This window comes from Montipora capricornis, chromosome 8 (genome assembly GCF_036669925.1).
Source record: "Montipora capricornis isolate CH-2021 chromosome 8, ASM3666992v2, whole genome shotgun sequence".
Lineage (NCBI taxonomy): Eukaryota > Metazoa > Cnidaria > Anthozoa > Scleractinia > Acroporidae > Montipora > Montipora capricornis.
The window spans coordinates 33761118-33788790 of record NC_090890.1 but is presented as its reverse complement, the minus strand read 5'-3'; the positions used below and the strand labels follow the sequence as shown (position 1 = coordinate 33788790).

The 27673-nt window shown below is 37.9% G+C and overlaps 3 protein-coding genes across 6 annotated transcripts in view; 1 reads left to right on the top strand and 2 right to left on the bottom strand.

Annotated features, from left to right (window-relative positions):
- The window catches only part of LOC138060806 (uncharacterized), a 6245-nt gene extending 2632 nt beyond the window's left edge, over nt 1-3613 (bottom strand). Inside the window, exons 1-4 of the mRNA XM_068906678.1 lie at nt 3391-3613; nt 1682-1779; nt 812-881; nt 1-3 (exon numbers count right to left, since the gene is read on the bottom strand). The exon at nt 1-3 is cut by the window's left edge and continues 39 nt beyond it. Coding sequence (XP_068762779.1) covers nt 1-3; nt 812-881; nt 1682-1779; nt 3391-3495 — 276 coding nt within the window. The 5' untranslated portion in view covers nt 3496-3613. The remainder of the gene's footprint in view (nt 4-811; nt 882-1681; nt 1780-3390) is intronic.
- On the top strand, nt 2921-25582 carry LOC138060805 (protein fuzzy homolog). 3 transcript variants are annotated; one of them, XM_068906676.1, is made up of 16 exons: nt 2932-3183; nt 3581-3709; nt 4829-4950; nt 6695-6779; nt 9780-9842; nt 11307-11411; nt 12782-12870; nt 13606-13714; nt 15404-15430; nt 16573-16641; nt 16820-16926; nt 19137-19231; nt 22874-22978; nt 23880-24030; nt 25214-25322; nt 25420-25582. In XM_068906676.1, the coding sequence occupies exons 1-15, from the start codon at nt 3175-3177 to the stop codon at nt 25263-25265; spliced, it is 1317 nt and encodes a 438-aa protein (XP_068762777.1). In that variant the 5' UTR covers nt 2932-3174; the 3' UTR covers nt 25266-25322; nt 25420-25582. The 3 variants fall into 3 exon arrangements, with proteins under 3 accessions (XP_068762778.1, XP_068762777.1, XP_068762776.1); XM_068906675.1 differs by lacking the exon at nt 9780-9842 and adding an exon at nt 9647-9715 and having other exon boundaries at nt 2940-3183; XM_068906677.1 differs by lacking the exons at nt 9780-9842; nt 25214-25322; nt 25420-25582 and adding an exon at nt 9647-9715 and having other exon boundaries at nt 2921-3183; nt 22874-23064; nt 23880-24015.
- LOC138060803 (mediator of RNA polymerase II transcription subunit 25-like) overlaps nt 25532-27673 on the bottom strand; it is a 40311-nt gene continuing 38169 nt past the window's right edge. For both annotated transcript variants that reach the window (XM_068906671.1, XM_068906672.1), the window contains exon 23: nt 25532-27673. In XM_068906671.1, coding sequence (XP_068762772.1) covers nt 27518-27673 — 156 coding nt within the window. In that variant the 3' untranslated portion in view covers nt 25532-27517.

The window sequence follows — 27673 nt, the reverse complement described above, 5'->3', positions numbered from 1 at the left end:
ACTCTAAACAACAAAGAATATTATCCACTTCTATAATTATTTATTATTATAATAAAGATATTTGAAAGCTATCCTTACACCATCATCACTTTTCAAAAATTTATCTTACATGATAACGTCTATAAACCAGAAAAAAAAATTTAATAGGTTATCAATAATTAAACCGAACGATCTCCTTTTAATTGTGTGATTTGATTTTAATCAACTTACAGTCTCCCCAGTTAAAACTACGTAGCTTGGCAAGATTATAAAACTTGAGCCATAATAACGTATTTCTGTTGTATTAGTGATTACCTTTTAGGGGAATTACATGTACAGTTACAGCTGTAGCACAAAATCAAAACCCATTTATATAGCCTCTGGTTACTCCAACATGTATTGCTGCAGCAGTATCCTAGTTGTTATTCCCAATACACAAGTCTCTGGAGATCATTCCTTTCCACATAAGGTATTTAAGCAGACTAAATCTCTTTCGGTATTCAAATGAGGTGTGTCAGTCCTACATGTGCATAACTGATTTTCAAGATGGTACCATCAGCTTTTTTGCCAGAGCTTGAATTTAATGACACCCAGGGTATAAAATACTGAACTGGGAAAAATAGGAGCTACCACAGTACAACTAAAGAATAAGGTCAGTGAGATACTTATTATAATTATCGCTTGAGCTGGGTGGTAATTTATAATGTGGCCAATCACAGCTATCATGTACTATCTATTTGAGATTTAAAAAAATAATCGAATTTATGATATAATATGCAAAAGATACTTAAGGTATGAAAAGCGGTACAAAAGCCAAATTAAGAGTTACAACCATTGCAGCAATCCTTTTACAAAGAAGGCACTTTGGGTCCTCAGGAGAACGAACTATGACAACATCTCCTCTGAAATTAAAAAAAAAAAAACCTTGACAAGACTTAGTAATAAGTGAGGTGAGAACGAAATATGCCATGCTACAACAAAATTAATTATATGTTGCTTCAAAACTTCTTTTTAATATTTTGCATTTTTTTAATGAAATTTCAAATGTACACACACTGTAAAATACCGGTATTAATAAGTGAATTCAAAATAAAATTAATGACTGCCTGTAGCTATCCTGAAATGTCTCAGACACGAAACTATTATTATAGTATTAACTAATTAGTTTACCAAAAGTCTCATTTTGGTAACTTTGAAAGACTAATAATGCAACATACTGTAATAACAAGTGTCAACTGAATAATTATACTTCATGTAGATAGTGCCCTCTGGCATCTACAATGCTTCAAATGGATTTCAGAAAAGTTTCAAGTATTCTTATTCCTGCAGATCAAATGACCCTGCTACATGTATTATATAAAAAGACAAATTTCAAGCACCTCAATTACAAACTTCCAAATAACCTGGATTTCATGCAGTGAACACCAGAAGACAAAAATTTCATGTTGCTAGCTAGGTGCCAGCAGATAGCTTATTTAACCCTCTCAATGTGAATGAGAGTCAATGGAGTTCAGTGGTGATCGCAAAATACAAAAACTGCCAATGCGAACATGATAGGCATATCTATAAAAAATTAAATACACATTGTAATGTTTTTTTTAATTTTTCCATCGTTGGTTGATGGATAATGGTCACCAAATATTTTCCCAGTAGCAATTTATTATTATCATTGATCAATATTGTCATGCAGCTAGTGACTTACTTTTTTATTGTCTTGAACTTAGCACTTAAATGCTCTGTAATGATCCAATCTCCATCCTTTTTTGCATTAAATGTGGGAACCATAGATGGTCCATATAGCTGTACTGGGCAAAGAAAAAAAAACAGCCCCCGTCCATTTATGCAGGAAAGGTAGAGGCTTAACAAGTGTTAACGTTATTGAAATCCAACAAGAAAATTGGGAGTAACCACGCATTTTTCAAAGATAATTCATGAACAACATTTGTAAAAAGCTCTAAAATGCTAAGCAATGTATGGCCTTCATTCTCAAAGAGATAAGCTTACTTATCTCTAAAGAATACATAGTTACCCCCAATTTTCTTTTTGGATACCAAGAGTACGTACAAAGATCTACTTTCCCTGCATAGTTTTAAAACATGCAAAAATATCCCTGCATTAATATTAGTAAGCATCACTGATGCGGAAACCCGAGTATCCGAAGATGCGCACAACGTATACCTATGCACAATAACAATAGTAGGTACTGTCCTTAAAAATGACCTTATTATCATTGTTACTAAAATATCCCATAATGCAATTTACTCTTTGAGGTTCTTTATGTAAGAACAATTAGCAATAATATTATTATTGAATGAGGCTGAGTAGGATATGAAGAATTCTGCAGGTCGAGGAGGGTGTTATCCACCAAGGCAGAAGGCAGAGGTGGAATTAACATCCTCCGAGATATGCAGAATTCTTCATATTCTACGAAAGCCGAATTCAATAATTGCTTTATTATTCATTCAAAATATTTTCTTCGCTCAAACTTCTAAACCTACTGGCAGCCATTTTTCTGCTCAACAAAAATAACACAATCTCGTCCCCAGCTTTTTTAGGTCAACAGTTCAATAATTTGCAGAGGGCTGCACTTTTGACGTCATTTTGACATCATCGGTTCAATAATCTGCAGTGGGCTGCACTTTTGACATCATTGATTCAATATGACGAAGTTTCTTTCCAAATTTGGTGAACAGCAGCTGGTTATGGTGAATTATGCGCGTGGTTTTAACCAATCAGAAACGGGGAAATATTTTGAATGAATAATAATACAAGGTTATTTACTCTTGGGGCTGTATCATGCTTCAGTGAACTGGTTATCCATCGTTTTAATGCAAATAACCCCCCAAAATGAACTGTATTGTGGGATTTGCGAAATTAGCGAATTTGTTGGTTTGTCCCAGCGTTTAACGATCTGTATTTAATACCGCACAGTGACTCGATTCTGAGCGTGTAAAAAAAAAAAAAAAAAAAACATGGATCAAAACCTGACAAAAACGTAAAAACAATGGGGTCAGAGATCATTATCCGTTCTTTTGTGTGAAAGAGATGTCGATCATCCGAAATAAGGGAGCGGCATAATTTATCCCTTGATTTAAGCAGTCAGTCGCCGTGACGAGTAAATAGATGTCTGCAGATCACAGGAGTTTCTCTTTGTAATCATTTGTCGCTGGCCAGCGTGGAATTTGTCACTTTATAATGGACACTGTAAGTTGAAATGTCTATTTTTTGTACATGAACATGTACATTAGGACATCGGAAGTTTATCTAATTCCAAGTGTCTGCGATTTTCGTCCAAAAAATTCTGGGGCGCAATTTGCTCTTTTGAACATAACCGGTGATAGGATTGAGACTATCTCTATTTACATCGAGATCTAACTTTGCTTTGAGCTACGGTAGCTTATTTATACGCACCACAGTAAACTCTGCAACGTGCTCGACCACAACGTAAATGTTGCAGAAGGTGCTGACAGTCATCACTCCTCCGGACAACACCTTGTACGCCAATCTTGCTGCCATTTGGCAGATTCAGACATACCGTTCCTTACAATTTTCAGATGTTTTCAGAATCTTCTCCAACCATCTCAAGTGTTTGTTTTTGTAGTTGACATCGTTCTTTCGGAGTCTAGACGCATGCGCTTGGCGGGAGTCTAATATGGCGGCCTATTTGGTATGTTTGACTACTGATGGTGGAATTCCACTGTTTACTCGCACCAAGGGAAATCTGCCACAGGTAAAATGCTAGCGGCAGGGGTATTTTGGGCTAATTAAGCTACAGAACCCAAGGCCGCTTGGATAACAATAGTGCCTGTTGTCATTTTCCCAATATTTAGCTTCTGATTCTAATATTAATTTGCAAGTCTGGACCAAGTCACGTTGTTCACTATGAACAATATGGACTGAGCATCAGCTGTGCATGTATGTCATATTTATGGAAATGTTGCTTAACAAGAGTTGAGGGACCCCGGCCTGGTTGTTCAAAAGCTGTATAACGCTAATCCCAGATTAAAAATAATTTAACCAAGAAGTTTATTTCTCTACTGCACTGATCTTCTACATAATTTTACATTAGAGGAAGTCAATCTTGAAAAACAAAAAGAAGCAAAAGAATATTTTACCCAAAAGTTGAAAAAAGGAAACCAAAGTTTACGCTAATCCTGGATTAAGTTAATCGGCTTTCGCACAAGTGGACCCCCATGGACAAACACGCCATGCAAGTAATGTTAGGGCAACAAAACAGTTGGTCATTTGCCTCATGAGTTCTCCTGAATAGCGTGGTATTTTCTTGCATGTGGTGGAGAGATCAATGTTGAAGTGATCGGTTGAAGAATATGTTTAATCTTTATTTACTGAAGGCTTTTAGTCCTATTAATTTTGTGACCCCATACCAGCCAGTTTACTCCCTCTGAAAGCAATGGTCTCATAATATAAGTTGCACCCATGATTTTGAGCCCATTTTGAGCCCAATATTTTGGCAAAAAGAGGCAGCTTATACATACATGAGTTTTTATGGTAAAATCCAAAGGTGTGATATTTTGTTGCCTTAAAATTTTGAAAAAAATTCTTCAAAGCATTGAAGTTTTTTCCACTGCTTTGAGGAAAAATATTCAATCATTGTTTTCAAGAAGCCACCACCCTTAGAGGTGTGCTGGAAAAAAAGAGGTATGAACCCTTCTTTACTTGGAACAAAGAAAGTGTGAAAGACTGGCAACACTTTTAATGGTATAAAATTAGTAACAGCCGAGGGAACAATACTTTTGCATGATCGGGAGGGACCATTTCAGAATAGCCCTAAATATTGAGTAAAATCAACTTGAGATTGATTGCTGTATTGTTTTCTTTAATTTAACAGTTGCCTTTCCCTGTGATTGGCTCACTCAATGGTGTTTGTATGTTTGCAAGCAATCAAGATGTATCTCTGCTTAACACAATCACTGATGATGCTAAAGTTGTTTGGAAGGTTTTTAATGAAAGGTAATGGTACATGTCACACATTTTCTTTTCATTTCAGCCTCGCTGGTTAAAATGTTAAAGTGACCAAATTTTTGGTGAGGGTTTTTGAACCCTTTTACCCCTAAACCAGCCTAAACTCTGTCTAATGCCAGACAATTTTACTCGTGAATGGGGAATCCCCAGGACTCAATCCATGGGTTAAAGTAGCCTGGAAAAGCAGGATTGCTGAACTGAGTTTGGTACTAGCGTCATCTCAACCTTTTAGAGCATCCTGTTCTTCGGAATGTTTCTTCATTCTAGATTCTGTGGCAGACCACCTCCAGATTTCAATAGATACATACATACTTAATTGACCACTCCCATTGGGGTCTTTTCAGGGCCAATGAAACACAATCACAACAGAACACAACACAACACAACACAACAACAACAACTGTTAAGAAATTCCAACTGGCCAGAGGCAAACCAGTTGGCTATTTACAAGTACAGCTGAGAAGCTGAACCATGGACTTAATTGTAACAGGAACAAATTCAACGAGTGGTGAGAACGTGTCTTGAGAACTTAAAATCAAGGAGGTGCTGCACATAATGTGGGAGAACGTAATCTTAATCATTCAACAATTGAAGAACCCACTTAGAATCCCTTGTCCAGGAATACATCTATTGTACTTGCCACCAAGCCTTTTCATAACTAATATTAAATTCTGTTTCAAGCTAAGATTTTATTCCACTATTTTCCAATAAAATTACAGTATAATACCAGGGTAATATTCTGGTCTCAAAGTGATATAAATTTAATCACCATTTTCAGTAGGCAATTTGCAGTCATTCTGTCACTCAGTGTCTCACATATAAAATTGCTTATTAGAAACCCCACAGATTCCTGAGTATCAAAATAGCATTTTGTTATTACTTAAGAAAAATTATGGACAAAATCTCCCTTGCTGTCAGGGACTACATGTATTTTGTTCATTATATTATGAAAGCTGTAATTTAATTAATATGTATCAGATTATATTTACATGTATTATGAGACAGAAAAAGAGGAAACATCTGTCATTTCTTGCCTATCTTTTCAGGACTAAGATTCACTAGTGCAATCTTCTTTTGGGCTTAATTGATGCTGGCAGGACTAAAATTTGTTGGAGCATTAGGAGAAGATGTATTCATGTACATGTTGGCTGAATATAATTGGCCTTGAACCGGGAACAAGTTGTAATTGTAGGCAACATTCAATTTCTGCCAAATTATGCTACTGATGCTATCAACCATTTGGCACACGCTGTTTAGCTCAATACCTTGATTAATTCCCTTGACGTGATTAAGTCAATAAGTTATGCTCTGACATTCAAAATGCTCATTCATTATTATTCTTTTCAGTCTAAGATTAAAACGTATCTCTTGTCATGTTATTAATCAGATTCTGATGTCTTCCCCTTCTTCACAGTTCTTGTTACTAGTGTAAAATAAGGAAATTATTGTGTTGTGTGTAATGGTAATTTAATTAAGCAGTCTCTTTAGTCCATCAATCCATGTAAGCTCTTTCTGATTTGTATTCTTTTATGTAACAAGGGCCAGGTCCTATAAGCCCCATGGTTTCTTCTGGGCTCCCTTGCCATGTGATAATTTCTTTTTTATACTAAACTTGGTAATGTATTGTGGCTAAATAAACTGAACTGAACTGAACTGAAGTCTGTAAACCTGTTACCAGACTATATTATATTGTTGCTGCAGCAATAATTATTGGTATTCCTTATACATGTAGGATCACCTTAATCATGGTGACTTCTGATGACTGTGCAAGTGACTTGCATCTTAACAGACTATTGGATTTTGTTTTTAATTCCATGGTAAGTTAGAAATAAGGAGATTGTGAGAAGGAAATTATTAGAGAAGATATGAATAGTAAATAATGGAATGACCTCCTACTGTCTGGAAGACACTGGAAATCATGGTTGGTTGCAATTTTTCAAGCACCTCAGTGCAGCCCTATTCTAGAGTGGCAGTCTATATGCTGCACTTGTAAGCTACATGTACTTAGGGCAGAGGTAGGTGGTGGTAGTGGTAATGAGCTGTCTTTTCCAAATTCGCCGGTTCTCCTCTTTTTGCTGCTCCTTCCTCCCCTTTGCTATCTCAGTGTCTTTTTTTTTACCTGACACACCTCTCTGCTCCAGGTCGGCTGCCACTTTCAACTTACCGAAGCAGCATTGTCACTCTCTTCACTTTGAGGTGTCTGTCATGGGGTGTCTGTGGATGTGGATCTCTTTGTTCATTTTCTCAAGGCATGCTAAAGTAGGAGGGAGAAAAAGAGAGTTGGGGTGAAGAGAACACTTTTTTTGATGCTGCTGTGAAAGGGAACCTTCACTCTTACTACAGAATAAATTTAAAGTGATTGGAAAGGAAGTTATGGTTACAAACAAATTATTTGTTTTTTAAAAGGAAGAGTGAATTTTAAAATCGCTTATTTTCACTTTCAAATTTCACGGCGCCACCATCTTGAAAAATTGTGATGTTACGGTTGCCCTATTGTTCTGACACAAAGAACTTTTGTCTAATACAGTAACAGTAGGGCAACCTTAACACGTCACAATTATTAAAATAGTGGCACCCGAAAATTTTGAAAACAAAACTAGACGATTCTAAAACTTATTTCTTTCGGATACAAACGCTTTCTTTGAAAATATTTTAGATTGACTTGACTATAACAGTTATTTCCTGTGATTTAAAGTTATTTTTTTGTTGAAGTGGAGGTTCCCTTTAACCGGGAAAGGTTCTGATACATGTAGCTCTCTGTTGAAGCTTTAATAGGGTGTTGTGTGTGACAGTGAACGAAGTGATGATGCTTAGGAGTTTCAGGGGCATCCTATGGATCCTTTTTTGTAAAGTGAAGAGGCGACCAGTAATGACAATAGAAAATCATGTCAATGTAGAACACCCAGCCCTGAAGCGAATTTGTGATTTGGTGTAACATGTTCAGCTAGCTGCTGGAGTCTTCTGAGGATTACTCAGGCCTTGACTTTGCCCACAATGCTGAGGAGGAAGATACTCCGATAGTTGTTTGAATCGCCCTTTTCTTCGTTGTTCTTAGATAGAGTGATCATCTTGATGTCCCTTTAATAAAATTATATGGGACTTTGCATGTGGAACAGGTCTACAGCGTTGAGGATGAATCAGAAGGAAAAACTCAGTGTTTGATGACCTCCAGGATGCAGCTAGGAGTCAAAAAGGGCTGCTTTGTTGATGGTGGAGCTCAGTTTCTTCTAGAGTTTTGCCAGTGTTTCTACTTCACTGATGGGTGCTGCAGAGGGGTTGATGTATCAAGCAATTAAGCTTTTCTGTCTTATGGGGTCTGTGGTCATTAAGGGGTTGATCTTGGCTGGTCTTTTGGTCTTTTGTGGTAGCGTCACTTGGGCTTGATCTTGGTTTTTGCAGACCACAAGAGTCTGAGTTGCAATTTTGGTGTGGTATCTGCAAGTGTTGCATATGTCTGACAGTCTGGACTTTATGACCATCAGGTAAAGTTACCACTTCTTTGACCTTGAGTGCATCCAACAGACATTGTGCAAGGGCCTGCCTTTCCAAGAAAGTGTTTTAGATGCAGAGGTCATATTGGCGACAGTTTGAGAAGCCACTGACCATTCTTGTTAAGATGTCTAATACTAAAGAGCCTGATGCAATTTGGCCAGCTGTCTTAGTCTGCCCTTACTCTGGCATTGAAGTCACCAAGCCAAGGAGGATTGGCTCTTTGACTGAGGCACTACTGACTGCTTGCTCCAAGTAGAGTAGAACTTGTCCTTGCAGTTGTCACTAGCATTGAGGGTTGAGGCATAGACTGAGAGAAGGTTCACAGGGTCTGTGTTGGTACACAGCCTGAGGGTCAGAGGATCCTTTCTGAGCCATTGGTTGGGGTCTCTTGAATCATTAGTAGCAGTGTTTTTTTTTCCACTGCAGCGCCCACTCCATCCTTTATCTGCTTTCCCTTGCCAGAACAAGACATAGGATCTTTCCATGATCATACCTTTCCCTGCAAGACTTTGGTCCTGGAGCACAGCTATTTCAATACTCTGTGAGTGTCAATGACCACCGATTTGGTCGAGGTCCACGTCTAGGCCTGTTGTCATGGTCCCCATGTTCCAGCAAGTTATTCCAAGAGTTTGAGGCTTTCTTGTTTTCTTTCTGTTGTTGAGCTCCTCGCACCCAGTGACGCAGGTGGATTTTTACAGTCAAGCACCCTCCTGGTCGGGTGCTGCCCAGTTACCAGAGTTTTCAAATTTATCTGGTGCCCGACGCAAGTCACCAATTTCAACTGTTTGTGCCAGGTACTTTTTCTGTATCCATATTTCAAAGTTTTTTTTGCAGTTGTAATGATACCTCATGTATGTCACAGCAAAGATTCCACCTGAAGTCCCCTTATATTAATTAATTACATCATTTGCCTGTTTTTTCACAGTTCTCCTTTTTTAAGAAAACAAAAAGATCTTTAGCAAGAATTGTTGGAAAACACATTTTTTGGGGTCTTGAGTGATTTCTATGATAGGAAGGTGACTCACTCAGTGTACAAATACCATGAGGGGCTTACACATTCTGCCTCCCTTTCACACAGTCACATGAAGCTAAATGTACAATATGTGGCAGCTGAGCTGCGAGTGGAATTTGCAAAGCGCTCACACAAACACACAAATACCAACAGAACATTTTTTTGTTCTTCTACATGTAGGTACTGTTTCTGGGAATCAATGAGCTTACGAATATCAGGAATGTGGAGCTCCTCAAGAGAGACCTGCGGGTAAAGACAGTGTTCATTTTGGAGTTAATGCTCAACTTATACTCTTGCTTTATTTGTTGTACAGGGAAAGAAAAAAAAAAGAGAAAGCAAACAAAAAACAAACTTTAACGGAAACCAAATCAAAGAAGTGAGTTTTTAAGTTTGATGAAGAGACCAGTGAAAATGGCCTCTGATGAAGAAGCTGAAGCTGACTTCTGCTTCGGTTGTCAAACTGTCACTCACCAAAACAGACCTTTGCATGACTTCACTCACTCACTCACTCACTCGCTCACTCACTACACTATGATCACATACAGTGTAAGAGTGTTGTTAAAATTACTTATTTAAAAATATATACATGTATATTTATGAAGGTCACTGTGACAGTGTTAATGTTTTGTAAAAACAGTTATTCTTTGAGAAAGTCATGCAGCTTACTTTCAATAAAAGTTAACTGTGACCCGGTTTTCAAATCATTTAATATACCTCATACAGTGTATAATGCAGCACAGCAATATTAATAAATATTAACAATTATTCCATAAGCGCAGGTTGGATATGAGATGGTAAATAGTCAACGAGGTGCATAGCGCCAAGTTGGCCATAACCAGTCTCATATCTAACAAACACAAATGGAATAATTGTTTAATTTAATTCCTTAAACTCCAAAAGTTTGGAAGTACAATAATAATTATGAGTGAAAAAATCACGAACGTCTGAGGGAAATGGAAAAAACTTGATGAAGATGCGATGTTGTGTAATACCTGGTGGTCAGACAGACGCAGGCTCATCACAAAAACATTTCTTATTTTTTTTTTGTACTTCGAAACGTCAGAATTGATCCAAACTTCCCACAAAAAGGTTTTCTTTTTTGCTTAATTATTCAGAGTGAAATTTCACCTTCTGGCAAAAATAATTTTAGCTTAGCAACACTTAGCGCCATCATTTTACCAACGTCAAAGTAAGGTATATGTCTGAGCTGAAAGCCGAGATTGAATGAACCAATCAGAGCATTAGAAATGCTTTAACCGAGGTTTAAAATTAATTTTTATTCATTTTAAGTAATGGTCCGGCTAAGAAGCAGGCAGCCCAGCGGCAAAAGTACTTAGAAGCTGCGAAATATTAATTTTTAATTTCACTCCAATCGAGGCATCTGATTGGCTAATATCGGAAAATGTCGAAAAAAGATGAGAAAAAAAATGAAAAAAAAGCCTTTTTGGATTTCTTCTTCCCCATGCCCTTGATCTCTGTCTCTCGGCCAAATTTGGGCATTGTTCTATGCGCCAATCAAATGGCGCATAGAATCTTGACGATATTTACAAACATAGTTTTTGAAGGCATAATGATTTGTTCTACGAAACAGAATCTAATTTTTTTAGACGGCAAGTCGATTACATTTTTCATTGAAATTCAAATTTCGCGCTTTTAGCTGCTTACACCAATGGGAACAGCCGAACTTAATTTGATTAAAAATGTTGGCACATTTTAACTAACCGACGCTATTGCCGCGGGCTATTGTTTTTCTGCCTGCTTTTTAGCCGGACCATTACTTAATTATTCAATGTAATGGTGACATTATCCAAATGCAATTGGAATTTATTTCGTGTTTCAGTGTTGTTACAGTCTTATTGACAGCCTTTTGGAAGGCACAGATTTAACAGGGAACATAACTCAAGCTTTGGATGTTATTCTTTGTCCCGATGTGTCCCTCTTGCAGGTGCAGTATTATTAACACCCTTTTTCCCTGTGTTTGTTGTACATGTACAGTGCACATGTAGAAGGTTACCTGGTACTTATTTCAGAGATCGTGACTGAATCCAGTCATTCCAACCCCTATTGAAGGAAAAAAAGGGTGCATTTTTTAGCGCTGATTGGCTCTCACACAAGCACCTACATGTAAGGCATGAGCTTGTAGGGTGTCTGGGGGTATCTCCTCCAGGAAATTTTGTAAATTTAGTTTCTCTCAAGTGGCACTTCCTGCATTTTGACATCATTTAATTTTGTCATATTATTCTATAAGGTCTAATAGATATTCTTACAAATACTTGTCCACCATTTTTGGAACTGTTAAATGGCCTGGCTTTATGAGTCTGCACAAAGGTGTTTAATGGAGAGACTGGGCGAGATATTACAGGATAATTCCTAACCTGTCTTTTCCATTTGGGCCCAGTTTTTCAAAGGCTGGATAATTTTATCCAGTGGATATTAAAGTCACAACCCAGAGTATAAAATGCAGCAGTACTTTACGTTAAAAGGTGTTATTATATGGCTAGACTAAGTGTTCCTGGCCGTGATAACACACACTGTGATTGGCTGAGAGCAGCTAAGCATAAGGCCATTATTCTCACGTAATTGCCAACGGGCTGATATTTACCTATGGATTATGCAAATTAGTTGTTTCTTCTTTTAATTAGAATCATACTGTTAACCATATAATAAACAACTTTTAAATTATCTTGACCGTTCGGTCGTTACAGCAAAATCTCAAACCTTGGCCAAACTGAATACAGCAAGGCCTCAGTTTGAGATTTTGCTGTAACAACCTCATTCTCAGTTATTAAGTATGATGTTACAGTAGTTAATATTGGCCAGCAAGGTGTTCATACATGCCACCTTTACTTAGAATAATGTGCCTAATACAGATTGTGCATACATGTATTTGTGGTTGATTTAATACTGATACTTTTATCTTTTGACAAATTGAAACATGTTGGATAGGCATGACTTCTACATACAGTACATCCACTGGATAAAATTATTGGGCCTCCGAACAATTGGGGCATGATTGTCAATTTAAAAAAAGCTGCTTTAAGAGAAGTAACAGAATCCTGAAAAGGGCCAGATGGCTTTTTATGGCCCCGCTATATCACTAATGCACATCTATGTTACGTACCTTTCTCAATGGCTTTACAATGAAAGCGTGCATGGGGCCGTATGGTATCTGCAGGTAGTTAGGGTTAGCAAACAAATATGCATGTAATATGGGACCATTAATTTTAATAACCTTTTTAAACTTTACCTGTCCCTTCAATTAGTTAGGGACAACAACAATATTATATAAAATTCATCACTTTTGTTTGTTTTCAGGAGTTTCTGGATGACTTTGCAACAGCAGTTAACAGTGAGTTTGGATGTTTGTTTGTGATGGGAAAAGTGGCTGTGGCAACAGAACGTTGGTAATAAATTCTAAAGAAGTGGCCCTCTTTATTCCACTTATTAGATGTAGGCATTCTAATGTAAACTAAGAATGTATACATGTATAATTACTATATGCCACTAGGTCTCAAAGAGGCTTCATGACAGCTAGCTAGTGCATATTCCCAAGACCACAAATTGTTTGCAAAGTTTGGCTCTCTGCACCTTTGATACCTCAAAACATTTTTGTACACATTCTTTCCAGATACTTACTTGTAGATAATTTATCATACCTGTAGCACAGATTAAGGTAATCACTTAGGGGTTGTGAGAATAAAGTAATAACTATGTGATTTTACTACATTATTTACATGTACATGCAATGTACTGTTGAGTGCTAATGTGCAATGCTGTTTTATTATTAATTCTTTAGATGGCAAGTAAAGACATATTTCCTGCAGTTGCTTGAGACATCCATTCAGTAAAAACTAAGGACAACAGAATGAAAGATGCTAAACTCTTTTTCCTTCTTTGTGAATTTAGGTTGTAAGCTTACATAGTGTTGTCTCCAACTTGCATAAAATGACAATAACATTGGTCACTTAGCACTGTTAAGTACACTAATTCTAAATTTTACTTTGAAATTACAAGGCATGGATCCAAAATTTTGAATGACAGGAACTTTCCACATGCATGCTAAAAAAGCAAAAGTTACCGGTATCCCATATTATCCCCCATGATTGATTGCCAGGTTTTTTTTGTATTTTTACATGTAGGTGGGAGTTAACAGGCTTGGAAACAGTGCTGCTGTCATTTCTTGTTAGAGCATTGCCACCATGTTCTTCTCGAGATATACCTGTGTACCTTCCTTATGGCAGTCCCAAGGTAAAAATTTTTTTCTTCAGCCATTCATCCCTAAAGCGGCCCCATTGGTGAATAAAAATTGTCTAATGTTGGACAGAGTAAAATCTGGAAGTCTTTTATCTTTATCATTATCATATCATTTACCCTCGGATTTTTAGAGTAGCTTGGTGTAGCTAATACCTCGGAGCATAATTACCCTCCCAACCATGATACATTTTGTACACCATAGAAGACAGACCACAACACCGGGAACTACATGAGTTAAAGGGATTAAGTATTTTAAGTGGACGACTACAAGAATGACTGTTACAAGAACGCTACAGAACAATAGGTTTAATGAGCAAAAACCATTATATTTTAATTTGGCACTCCCCGCACGTGCCTTTCACATTTTGATAAATTTTGTTTTGGTTCTTGTCCTGACAACGACATGATTACATGTAGTATGATCAAATTTGAGGTTAATTTTCTCTTCAAACATCCACACCAGTTTCATACCAAGTTTGTTTCTGGAATGTTGAGATACCGAATGACTTGAAATAATCAAGCAATTATTGCATTGAGGAGAAATAATATTTTTAATTTAAACAAGGTTCTTGTAGCCGTCGTCGTCATCCTCTTTTTAAGCTGTCTGTTGTTAACCGCGATTCATTCCTGAAGTGGTCCCTATTGACGAGTGAACTTGTTTGGCATTATACAGAGTACATATAAAATCTACTCTCATGCAGGACTGAAACGGTTAAGACAGTCATTATTTTATAATTTTTTATCCAAATTACACTGCAAAGAGAAGGACCTTATTTAATGGACAATGTCACCAATGACAAATTGTCTTATCAGAGTTTTCATCTTTACTTGTCTTTAATTTGAAATGGGTTTTTGTGATTTCATCTCCTGTATCTATGTCAGTTGCTCATTGGGAAGTACCTTTCCAAAACCACTGAAGTTTTACGAAGATGCATTATGATAAATTATGACTTGTGCTATCAGGAGCCCTTGCCTTCCACCAATGTTGCCCGTTATCACAGCAGATATGGACTCCCAGTACAAGGAGGATTTGGTCCACCCTAAAAAGAAGTGTTATTTTGTTAATCTGTTAGAATGAAATATCAAAAACGGTTCTTTTAAAGCGCCGACCATTTAAAATATCAATTGAAAGAAAAAGAACGTTTAAAAAACAGTTCTTTCAAAGGCAAGAGTTAAAATTTGCATTTACTTTGCGAAATGCCGCAGCACGTGCTTAAAACAATAACTTTTACTAAGGGATTATTGTTTATTTGCGCCCGCATAGCCGGTGTTATTTGCGGCCCGAGCGCGAAGCGCGAGGGCCGTAAATGACACTACAAGGGCGCAAATAAACAATCCCTTAGTAAAACCACTGAAGTTTTACGAAGATGCATTATGATAAATTATGACTTGTGCTATCAGGAGCCTTTCAAGACTTGTTTTTTTCACAGGCCTGCAAAGCTGCATCTACCTTAACTTGCATCTACCTTAACTCCCCCCCATGGAAGGCATGATTCCAACAGGTCCCTTTACCTATGAAGAACTAGAATCCTACCGGTCTTTTTTACTCTGAAGCTTGATTCCAACAGGCCCATTTTTGAATAGAACAAAAGACTCCGAGGGGTGCGAATAAAAAAATGGAATGTCCCATTGCCAATTGAAAATTATCATATCTTAATTCATGTATCACCTGACTGTTTGCAGGTTCCTCACAGGCTTTTGACCTTCCAAGTAAGTTTGCTGCTGAGCGTTTGGCACATTACAACCTAAGCACAACCCTTCAAACCACACCTGTTATATTTGTGAGGATATCAGTTGGTTAAGGGAATTTATAACCAAATGAGGTCTAAAAGTAATTTTGCTTGTGTCCTTGCTCACATGAGCAAGTTTGGTGTGATATACATAATTTGTCAAGTTAGCACAGATATTCATGTGTCTGCCCAGTAGTTTGCCAGATCTCATAAACCGCAAGAGAACAAAATTTTTCATGTGATGTGCCCATGAATAGACAGAGTTCGTACAGGGTCTTGAATTCTTTAAAAAGTCTGGAAATTTGGAAACCAGTTTTCCAGATCTGGCAAAAGTCTGGAAAAATGATAAAAGATAAAGTGTGGAGAATTTTTTGTTTTCAGGTATTCAAATCTTATTTAAAATTTCGTCTTTGGCGAAAACATTCAATCGCAGACCTAGAAGTCTCACATTATCTCTTACGCCAGCACCGCATCGTGGTTACTGTATGTTCACAGTGCATCATGGAACAAACTATACATATATACGAAACTTGGGTCTGGAAAAAGAAATTAGCATTTTGGAAAAAGTCTGGAAAAAGTCTTTAATTTGCAACCAAAAATCTGTGCGGACCCTGATAGACCATAATTATTCGTATTCTCTATATTGGACTGCAACTACATGTAGCTTGCAATGGAGGCTAATGCAGGAAATTCTTTTCAAATGCAAATACTTTTTAATGTATTCGCCTGCATTAGCCTCTACTGCAAGCTAGTTCCAGTCCAATACTGACAATACGAATATGGTCTATTGTTTTCATATTCATCTGACATCTGCTAATGTTTCATTGAGTCCAAGATATTCATTATTGAATTACAGTACATAATTATTTATAATTATGTATCTACTAGTTACGTAGATATTGTATAATGTTGTTTGGACAGGCTGTGCAGTACTGCTTGTATTGCAGTTATCATAGTTATTAAATTAACCCGTTCACTCCTGTTGGGTTCCCTATTGACGAGTAAAATCGTCTGGTGTTAGACAGAGTAAAATCTATTAGTCTCAGTGGCCCTTACAGGAGTGAAAGGGTTATTAATTAATATGCAATATTTTTTTTGTATTTATGATTTTATTGTTTTCAGCTTATTGAGGGTGTGGAGGTGTGTGTAATATGTGGGCCCAAGCCATCCCTTCAGGATACTGAGACTAAGGTGTGGCTCTAGTTGAATGTAATAACTGTGTTAAACTGATTGTCCTTGTTCTTGGTCTGAGTTTGATTCAGCAATTTTTGCATAAAAGTACATGTAGTTGCATGGTCAAGTGTGTCCAGAAGTGTGTACATTAGTCATTACTATCACTGCATGATCACGGTTTGTCTTCTTTTCAAAGTTCTTAGACCAGTACTGGAGGCTAGCTACAGACACACTTAAATCTAGCCGTAGGTCACATCCAAGAAATCTTCCTGCAGATATGGTTATTGATAGTGGAATCCTAGGGTATGTTTAAATGCTCTAGCGTTGTGTTAAATGCATGAGAGTTTAGGTTTAAGTTCATTGTTCTCCAAGACAATCAACCAGGTCATTATTCATGACATGTATCTGAAGATGTCATCATGTTGTCGTACCGGTAATTTGGGTGGGTGGGTTGGGTTGTTGGTTTTTGTATGAAATAATATAATTATTTTGTAATATTTTGTTAATTAGACATAAAAGAGTGTACACGTTTAATGCATGGTTTGTGCAAACTGTTGAGGTATTTGAGATAATTATTATGAATCTCATGGGGCTGGTAGACTATATCTACCCTACAGTTATTTTAATTTTTGCAGTATAATAATGAAGCACAGGGCATATTGATCAATCCATCAATGAGATCCCCTCTGTTAGTGTTTTAGTTGAGATTAGTCTCAAAATATGTTTATAAATTTTTATGTTTGTTTCAGTGTGGTTAGAAAATTAGTACTTGCCATGCTCGATTACACTGATCTCTAACAAACCATAAAAAATATTTAATAATTATAGCCATTGCCACAGAAGTAAAATAACAATGGGCTGCATCCCTGTTTCTGGATTCATCACACTGTTTCAGTTTTCAAGTTCTTAACGGTATCAGATCTTAAAGTTCTGATAAACGGAGCAGGGCTGGCACAGTGGTGAGAGCCCTTGCCTTCCACCAATGTGGCCCGTTGTCACAGCAGATATGGACTCCCAGTACAAGGAGGATTTGGTCCACCCTAAAAAGAAGTGTTATTTTGTTAATCTGTTAGAATGAAATATCAAAAACGGTTCTTTTAAAGCGCCGACCATTTAAAATATCAATTGAAAGAAAAAGAACGTTTAAAAAACAGTTCTTTCAAAGGCAAGAGTTAAACTTTGCATCTACTTTGCGAAATGCCGCAGCACGTGCTTAAAACAATAACTTTTACTAAGGGATTATTGTTTATTTGCGCCCGCATAGCCGGTGTTATTTGCAGCCCGAGCGCGAAGCGCGAGGGCCGTAAATGACACTACAAGGGCGCAAATAAACAATATTCCCGAAAAAAGTCATGTCATTATCATTATTATCAATAAACAAGGCCAAATGATATCAAGAATGCGAGTTTTAATAATACAAGCTAAGTGAATAACGAATTCAAAGTCACTTCAAATCATCATGTAAGTGTTGATTGAACAAGCTATTAAAGAATCAACTCAGTCCTGTGAACTTATTTAAAATTACCGAAAAAATACGTAAAATCGTCTATAAATAATAGGCATAACACAAAGTTGAAGCAAGGACCAATCAGCTGTAGGGCTGATAATGCATTAGCCGCCCGCTGTCAGTCTTTTGCGGCCCGCTGAGCGTGTGTTTTGAAGAGGCCGATTTTCTATTTGGCCGCGTATATTGATAATAATGAAACTTAAGTCTAACTTCGCTTTTTCTCCTTATTGAAAATTAACACGAGAATTCATGACTTGACAAGTTTGGTTATAACAAAGGAAAAATCTTCTGAAGCCTTGTAATCAAGTAAACTTCTAAGGCCGCGTCTTCCAACCAAGAGGTGTTACTTCAAAAAGTGGCACCTCTTTTGTGGAAGCGCCGCCCATTTAAACTATCAAATGGAAGAAAAAGCAACGGCGCATGATTTTAACAACTTTAATTGAAGCTAAAGTATGAATTCCAACTGCGCTATTAAGCTTCTGTCAGAAAGGAGTTGAAAGTGACATGTACATACTTGTACTTATTTACCAAATGCCCCCGCGAATGCTTTTAAACAACTAATTAACTGATGTGACTCTTTTCCTCAAGTTTCCCCGATCCAAAATCTAACTCTGTATCGATAAACTGTTAAATAAATAAGCTGTAATATAGGGGGTCCAAATCCGCGAAGGAGGACTAAAGCTTTAAAGTGACGCTTGATGACCAGTTATCGTCATTCGTACAAAAACGGGTTCCTGCTCTTTGCACCTTCTCTAATCTATTAGTATCGCATTTGTAATGTGGATCCCAGGCAACAGATGCATACTCAAGCTTAGACCTGGAAAAGGTTTCATGTAAGGACTTCTTGGTGCTCTTTGTACGAAACCAAAAGTCTCGCCTTACTACGCCTAGCATCCTGTTCACATTATTACTAATAATCATGATTTATATTTTCCTTCCATCTAATTTATTATCTAGAGCTAGCTGTTTTAGAGCTAACTGTTTTATAATTTTGATTATGTTGCAGGTTTTTGTTGGTGAATACAGATGAAAGGAAATGCTTGTCTAGTGTACATCCATCTGGAGTAATGACTGGTGTGGATTCACAGAGCAGTCCATCAGGTGCATTAAATCATGTCAATGAATGACAGCAGCTGCGTTGACATAATAATAATAATAATAATAATAATAATAATAATAATAATAATAATAATAATAATAATAATAATAATAATAATTAGCGCATATATTGTATTATGGCAGTGTCTCTTTAACCCTTTGATTACTATCTGGCAAAATACGTCCAGCTTTATCCACGGTCGCATCTACCCCTTGTGACGTCATCACTTTTAACGGTCAGGAACAGCTTTGTCCACTAACTTGTGCAGGGAGAAGAGATTTTTCAAACTATACCAGAATGAGCACAATTCAGTCAAGGAACAAAAAAACCATGTAACACTGACCTGAAAATCTCCATGAAAAGCTTGCTCCATTACCCACCTACCTTTCTGAGCACCTAATTCTAAGATGATGAAAAGCTTCTCAGAAACTCTTCCCACCAAAATAAAGCCTACCAAATGCCCAGCAAGTTCAAAAAAAAAAAAAAACAAGACGCCTACAAGGGCGTATCCGTGGAATGCGCAAACAGTTAACACAAATTGTCCAGTTACAGTGAACTTCAAGTACAGGTAGACTTCGGAAAATGGCGAAAGATTACTAGAAAGATACATCTGTAATATAACTTAAAGTTTTTTGTTGTAAAAACTCATTACTAATGTTACTAAATTTGCAAATGCAAACAACGAAGCCCTATTAGCAGGTTATCAGGATACGGAATCTTTTATTTATTTATTTTTTGGAAGGCGACTTAATTCAAATCCTACAGTTTTACTTGCTTCGTTAACTCCTTTCATCCAAAAATTACAGGATCAGCCTTAAATCATCCGAAAAACTTATTACAAATCACAGTTCAACAATTTATCATCCTGGGCCAGTTGTTCAGAAACTGGGTTTTAAAACGAGTTTTATCCTCTACTCCCAAATGCTGTTCAAGGCTGATATTCAGAAAAACTTTACATTAGAAGAAGTCAATCTTGAAAAACAAAAATAAGCAAAGGAAACTGTGACCAAAAAGTTGAAAACATGAAACAAAAGTTTACGCTAATCCTGGATTAAGGTAATTGGCTTTCGAACAACCGGGGCCTGTAATCGACGTCTGGTTCTGTAATCCTGGTTTAGTTCCTTGCAAACTGTATAAATTTGCCGTGGCGAAGACAAGAAGACAACATCCGTGCTCTATTTCTCTCAATGCTCAAAAATTCCGTAATTGCGTGTTGTATAGTCCAGTCCAAAGTTCTAAATTTACAATTCCATAATCTTGATTTCAGTAACTTGGTACCAAACGTTCCACAATAACTTGAAATCTCGTTAAGAAAAATCCTTAAATCCAGTAGTCCAGTCCGGATTGAGATCGCCAAAACTCTCTCTATCATCGATTCAAAATTCAACAAAAGCTACAAGTAGTAAATAGTTATCAGAAACTACAACAGTTCGTCCTGATTCTACACTCGAGCTGAACAAAAAACCCAAAAAACCCTTGTCATCGTTTTCGAGAGAACAGACAAACAGCCGAAACTGTTCTGTGCCTGCCCCTTACGGCACTGAAAAAGTACCGTACGTTGTACAATAGTACTTGACCGTAGTCCTTGGCCAAGAAACTAATCTTAGCCAAAAGCCCGAGAAGCGATCAGGATACGGGATAATTAGGTAAAAAAATTGTGGGGATACGGGATTTTTAGTCTGGAGGTGGGGGGGGGGGGGGGGGGATAGAATTGAGGAGATACGGGATATTTTTTAAAGTAAGAACGCATTGCGTGTGGTAGTGCAGTAACTTGACACCTGGGTTTTTTTCCATAACTGTCAACTGAGCGGCGTTTTGTTTTTTCCAGGAGATTCAAGTCCTTGCACAATATGTAGCTCTAATAGTACACGACATTGTTTGGTATAGTAAATCATTACGGTGCCATGGTAGACATCTTTGCTATATACCCTCTAAGAAGACATGTGGTTCAGTAAAATACTAAGCCCAGAACGATTGAAGAAAATAACAGGAAATCGAGAAACATTTGGCTTCAAAGCCGATATGTTGATCATTTACAACTTCTTTTTCACCACAAGCTTAAGCGTGTACTCTGAGCTTCTGACACCTTTCCAAGACCAATGTTACTAAATTTTTTCCCTTTCCAGCGGGGTTAGTATCTGGATGGGGGACGTTAAAATATGCGACTTTTGCTGTCAGGAACATACGCCCAAAAATTCTATTTTAACGCTCAAAAATGCGAACAAAGCAAGGTACAGATTTTGCTAGCCTGCTTTATGCAAAACAAATATTGACGAAAAAGTAAATAAATATTAATACGTAGTTTTTAAGGAGAGCAGAAGGAACTTTTAGGAAGTGTCGATCGAGAATAAAACAATTTGCCATCAGCGAAAAACATTTCGGGAGATTTTTGTTACGTTCCATCAGAGTTCAATTTTTCTATGGTACTTTTGGTCATACAAGTAAAATCGCAAAATCGGAAGTGACATCGATTTTAGCGGCCGCCTGTGATCAAGTTATACCTTGCGTGTTTACTGACAACTCACGAAACAAAGGATACATCTGTGACAAAATGACGGCATAACACCTGGTTTTTGTTAGTGCGTTTTTTTTTCTTTCAATTGTTATAAAGTTAGACAAGATCTATGTGCGAATTTAACATAAAGATCACAATCGTTGATGCTAGTCCAAGTGTCAGCTGAAGTTAAGCTCCTCCGAATGAGGTTAGTACTTGGATGGGGGACGGCTGCGAAGCCCCCGTGACGGCGATAGCTAATTCGCTTTTTTTAAACTTGATTTCATTTTTTATCTTGTTTGGCCGTTCAAAGCTATTTTCTTATTTTCTTTCTACGTCAAAACGGCGAACAAACTGGTTCCCAAGAAATATTGGAGTACGTATTCGTTCTATGCAAAATGCTTCTAATGAAGTATTCGTTGTATGCAAAATAATAATGTTCACAGTGGAACACACAAGTACGAAGCAAGATCTAGAAATAACGTAGAAAATTCTCCTTACCTTTAAAGCTTGCCTTTCTCAAAGAAAAAGCATCTATCCAATAGTTTAATACTGAAACAATCATGGCGGGCGGAAAGATTCTATTATAAATGATTTCTTTCACCCATTTGACGGAAGTGTGTCACGGTGGCCGAGTGGTCTAACGCGCTAGCAGAGAATAATCGTTATGGCTTGGGAAGTATAGGAGTTCTCCTCGGGGCAGGGAAGTTTGGAAATACCGTAGGGAATATAAATCAGTCCACCCGATCGGAGATTAATTCAATATCCGTGGGGTATGCACATTTGTGACTACCAACAAAAAAAAGATTCCAGCCCGGTTTTAAGACGTGGATGCCTTCGGCATTCCACGTAATGAGGCAAAGAAAGCGAAAAGAGAGGGAAGGAGAGAAAGCGAAAATTTTGTTTTCTGCGCATGCCCGAACTTTGCAAGCGCTTATTTTGCACCTGGCTGAAAAGGCCGCGGAGTGTACAACCTGGAAACGGGTTTGTAGAGAGATTTAGCTCTTAAACAGCACGACAGTGACCAAAAAACCCCTCAACTAGCTTCAAAACGTGTTTTTCGGCCAAATCCCTAGTAGCCAAAGGGTTAAGGTCACCAAGCAGTGTTTTTGATTGATTTGTTTGGTTTTTTTTATATTTTTTATTTCAGGAGGTGGAGTGTCCACAGCCAAGAGAAAGTCACTCTTGGTATCATTTTACAAATCAGTTGTTGGAACATTGTTTCCACCTCAGGAATCAGCCACTCCTCTGCAGGGTATAAACAGACAATATTGCACGGCCACGGGTGGATTCTGAGTTTTATCAACGTGGGAGATAAAATTTGTATCCACAGGCAGCCACGTAATGTTCTCTTAAATAATAAACATCAATTAAACTGCGAAGGTGATCTTTTCACGCGTGAAGATTTTTTGAAAACACGTTAATTCCATGTATTTTGTTGATGTCCCCTCCATTAACCCCTGACCTAAAGTTGTATCATTTTCATCACAAGCCTTCAAAAGTCATGAAATATGTAAAATAACTCTCCATTAATTTAGAAGCTTGTCAGTGAGAACGTCTTGTTTGGAGATCATAAAACAAGCAAAACTATCCACACAGCAGTTAATCATCCCATTGACACTTTAAACGCCCTAGGACGCCCCTTAGATGACGAATAAAATAGTCTGGAGTTAGTCCCAGGGGTCAATGGGTTTTTTTACAATGACTGCAAAATTCTCGCACGCTCATTGGCTAATTGTTATTGTCAATAAGCGGACAGACACATGACTTTATAATTTATGCGATAATGACGCGATATTGCTGCGTCAGATCAGGGGGGATTAAGTTTCTCGCATTTTTGTCTCGCGTTCTTCTCGTGTTTTGACTTTAGTTGACCCCTCTGCCTTTTTGTTATTGTAAAAAACAAATTGATGTCAGTTTTTCGTGCGTCTGTCCTGTTATTGATCATTAATTTCGCCATAACATTGTGAAAGTAGTCTGCGGATCCACTCGGCTATCGTCTCGTGGATCCACTCGGCTATCGTCTCGTGGATCCACAGCTACTTTGACAATGTTATGACGAAATTAATGATCAATATCAGGACAGACGTATGAAAAACTGACATCAATTTGTTAAATGGAGGCTTAACGATCTTTTGAATACCTTCGCTCTTTAGGTCAGCCCTCGTGTGACTTGTACAGCAGTCTTCCTCATCAAGCCATGGAAACTTACATATGCAGCAGTCATCACAAGTGTTATGCTGTCCGAAATGCAACTCACGAGTTGTACTTACTCTTTGCTCCTGATGTACCTAATTACGCTCTTGGGTAGGTAAATACTGTTCCTTTTATAGTGGCTGCAGTATTTGCATTGCCAAATCCGTGTCTACCACATTTCCTGTTACTGAATGAACATTCAAGTAGACCCGACGAGATCTTACCTCGCTTCTGCCATGTTGAATTCGAAAATAAGGCCACGAGGTTGTGGGATACGGCGTTAAAATTTTTCTCCCCAGCCCTCCAAGTTACGTCACCAGATCACCTGGAAGTATATGGGTTATGTTCGTTGCTGATGTAATGAGCGCTCTGATTGGCTCATTTCTACGACATATAAACTCTACTATAATGCCCACATCAGTTCATTCATTGCCCATGAATGAACTGATGTGTGTTAAAACGGCACTAGTTAACGCGTACTCTGTCAAAAAAAAAATCTTTGAGACAAGTAAATTTCGTCAGGATTTCATAGAATTAATGACCAAACCCACGATAATAAACAAAGTGCCAAACTCTGCCCGTGCGCTTGCATTACGGGATATAAAAATGATCCCGTCCGCTCGAATCAACTATAAATCCACATAAACAACTTAAATATTTAAGATCAAACGAACGGTCTTTACGGGAACTCAAACCTCGGCCTCGCAGTATAGAGCGTTTTCACATGACGTCACGACGGCCATGTTGGTGTTCCAAAACAAAGGAATGCCGGCCATGAGGGTGTACCAAACTAATCCTCCGGGATTTGAACTCTATTTTTATGCAAATACTTTCTTTTGTTTCAGTAATCCAAAATGGCTGCTGGTCACGTGAGTGAAAACGCTCCATTGACCGCCATCAGCGATGGCCTCAGTTTGAGATTTTCCCTCTAAAGACCTTACTCTCAGTTAATAAAGGCCCACCTTCCACCGATAGGCATTGCGAGCCGTGAAACAATTTTCATATATGAAAATCCTTCCAAAGCCGCTAAAATTCATCCAATCACATCGCTACGATAAGCAATGCTGATTTCCAGAAGAAAAACAAACGGTCGAAAAACTTGTCGATTGAAGATGGGCTTTCTAACACTGGATCCAAAAGGCAGAAATAAGAAAGAAGCCATGCGTCTGCTTGCAAAAACTCGCTATACTCAGGGGTTGGGGTCCGGTTAAATGACGGAGAAAACAAGCAGCTAATCAAAAACAGAGAATATTCTATACAAATAAAACATCAACGATTTCTGTAATACTTCTAGGTCTGTGGCTAGCAACACACTAACCCTTTTAACGAAAGGCAAACTGGTGTGACCGCAAATGGGGAAAAAGGCAAACCCCTCCCTTGGCACCTACAGCATGCATAGCTGAGTGAGTGGCACTTGAGTTGAGTTTTTTTTTTTGTATTTGCTTTGATAGTTCACGAGGTAAAAACTAACGCCACTATAAATATCGCTGTTTTACACAGGAAAGTTTCATAAAATGCTGTCCGTGGCGACATTGTGGAAGCTCACCATTTTGAACAGGTCACCTTCGAGTCCATACCATCGTTGGATAAGTGTAAAATACACAAAGCAAAATGTTGTAAATAGGTTATTTTATTTCAGATTAAAGTAATAAACATCTTTTAGAGAGTACTTTTTTTTACGTAATTAATAACAAAAGAGATTCCACTCCGATTTCTAATCAACTTTTTCTTTTTAATGTATGGTAAACACCCATCATAATTATAAATACAGAGGCAAAGTTAACTTCTTCAGACCCTTTTCTGTTGTGTTTGAAGCACTTTCCAACATGAAGCAACTGTTGAAAAATAGATAAGTGAATTGAAAACGGCATAAGCTTCCTCGATAAGCACGTAGTGCCCTTAAGGTGGCTCAAACCAGTTTCAACAACAATTTCACGTAACGGCTGCGCTATAATACCATATGGAACACCGATTATTGGGGCTACTGAAATTTAAATTGACCAATCAGAATTAGCGAGCGGGAAAAACTGTGCTATCAGAAATTAAAGTGCCAGAAAACCCTTTACAAGATTTTGTGGCAACTTTTTTGTCAACAAACTTTGGCGCCAAAACCGGGTTGTTGTGCTTGGCTGTTATTTGAGCTTTTTTTATCTAATTTAAGACGAATTCAGTCCACTATTTCGAATAAAGCATAAGAAGACGTTTACGCACACAAGTGCATCGTTTCCGGTGACAGGATAGCACAGTTTTGACTGCCGCGCGGACTGCAGGCGCAGGTTCCGTATGCACGGTTAACTGAGCATGCAACGCTTCCGAAGTGGACAGTTTTAACCTCACGGCGGTCATGTTGGTGTCCCCAACTAATCTTCCGGGAATTAAGCTCTATTATCATGCAAACACTGATTTTCTTTTGTTGTGCTGGAAAAACAAGGTTACTGATCACATGTGTGAAAACACTATTGCTTAACAAGACGCACTCATTATTGTGACGTAATAAGTTACCACAGCAACAGTATTTGTTTTTTTAAACCCTGGTATCTCAAAAACGAAGTCGGTGACCTTCATAAAAAGTGATCAGCAAACTAAAATGAAGCCTTCAACACAGTTACCCGTCCGACTATTGCATCTCCAAGTCTGGAGCCCATAACTGAAACAAAACTTTACTTAGTTATGTAGGAAAGACAAACGCGGGGAGGCGCCTGAGAGACGAGAAAGAAGCCACCCATCTAGCCTATCATCACATGGACTAGATCTTCTCTTTATTCGTCCAATATGGCAACCGCATTTTTAGTGCTAGAATCTACAGTCATAGACAAAAGTAGTTGCGAAGGTTATGTAAATGAACCACACCAGAGCTATATATCAACCCGCTTCTGTTAAAGCTCAAAAGAAATAGTTTCACTTTCTCTTACATAGCCCCCTTCCCCCTATTCAATGTTGGAAGGTAAGTCAACAATTTCCCACTGAAACCATTCAGTTTTGCACAACATTGAAGGAGGGGGGAGGGGAGAGAAGCAATGAGGACTTTCAAAGTGCTAACCTTCCCAACAGTTTTGTCTAGGATTGTAGAATCCACCACCTGCAGACAGGTTACTTCTCAGCTTGACTCGCGCTGTCACGAAAATTGTTCAGACTTTCAAAACCATGTTTTAACGGCGCGACTGTCATCTTCAGTTGACAGCACGAAGTACAAGATTAAATAAACCGGCTCCACCCCTGTGCCAAAATAAATAAGAAAGGGTAATCATGGGCAGCTAAATTACCGGAAACCATCATAATTCAAACTCCTCCGACGTCACTTGACACTAACTATAGCCAGAAACAAAAGGAAGTTGATACAAAAACCACTTCCAAACTTGATGATAATTCTTTGACAAGATAGTTTCAAACTTAATCAGAAGAACTGGAAACCAGGTTGGCATGCAAAATATTAAAGATACGATTATTTTCATCTTTGGAATTCTAATTTGCATGCTTGGTGCCTAGTTAAGTTACAACGCTATAGTGCTACTCAAGGGTAAAACGAAAGCAGCCACTATAATGTTGTCATTAAGTCCATCTATGTGCTGACGCCCTACGGGCAACGGAAGCTTCTTTATCACGGAAGGATATCGATTAGACTCATGTTATCTGGAAGAAAACTGGACTGTGACTGTGATAATTGCTGCTGCTGAACCTGCATCTGAGCCTGAGTTACTTGGCCTTGAGTTAAGGAAGCCTGTGACTGAGCCATCTGCGCTTGCGTCATTTGTAC

Bases quoted from the DNA above. Each gene is read 5' to 3' on its own strand.
- LOC138060805 (XM_068906675.1), top strand. The intron at 12,871-13,605 runs GTAATAAATTCT...TTTTACATGTAG, and splicing joins GCTGTGGCAACAGAACGTTG to GTGGGAGTTAACAGGCTTGG. The intron at 16,642-16,819 runs GTGTGGCTCTAG...TTCTTTTCAAAG, and splicing joins TTCAGGATACTGAGACTAAG to TTCTTAGACCAGTACTGGAG.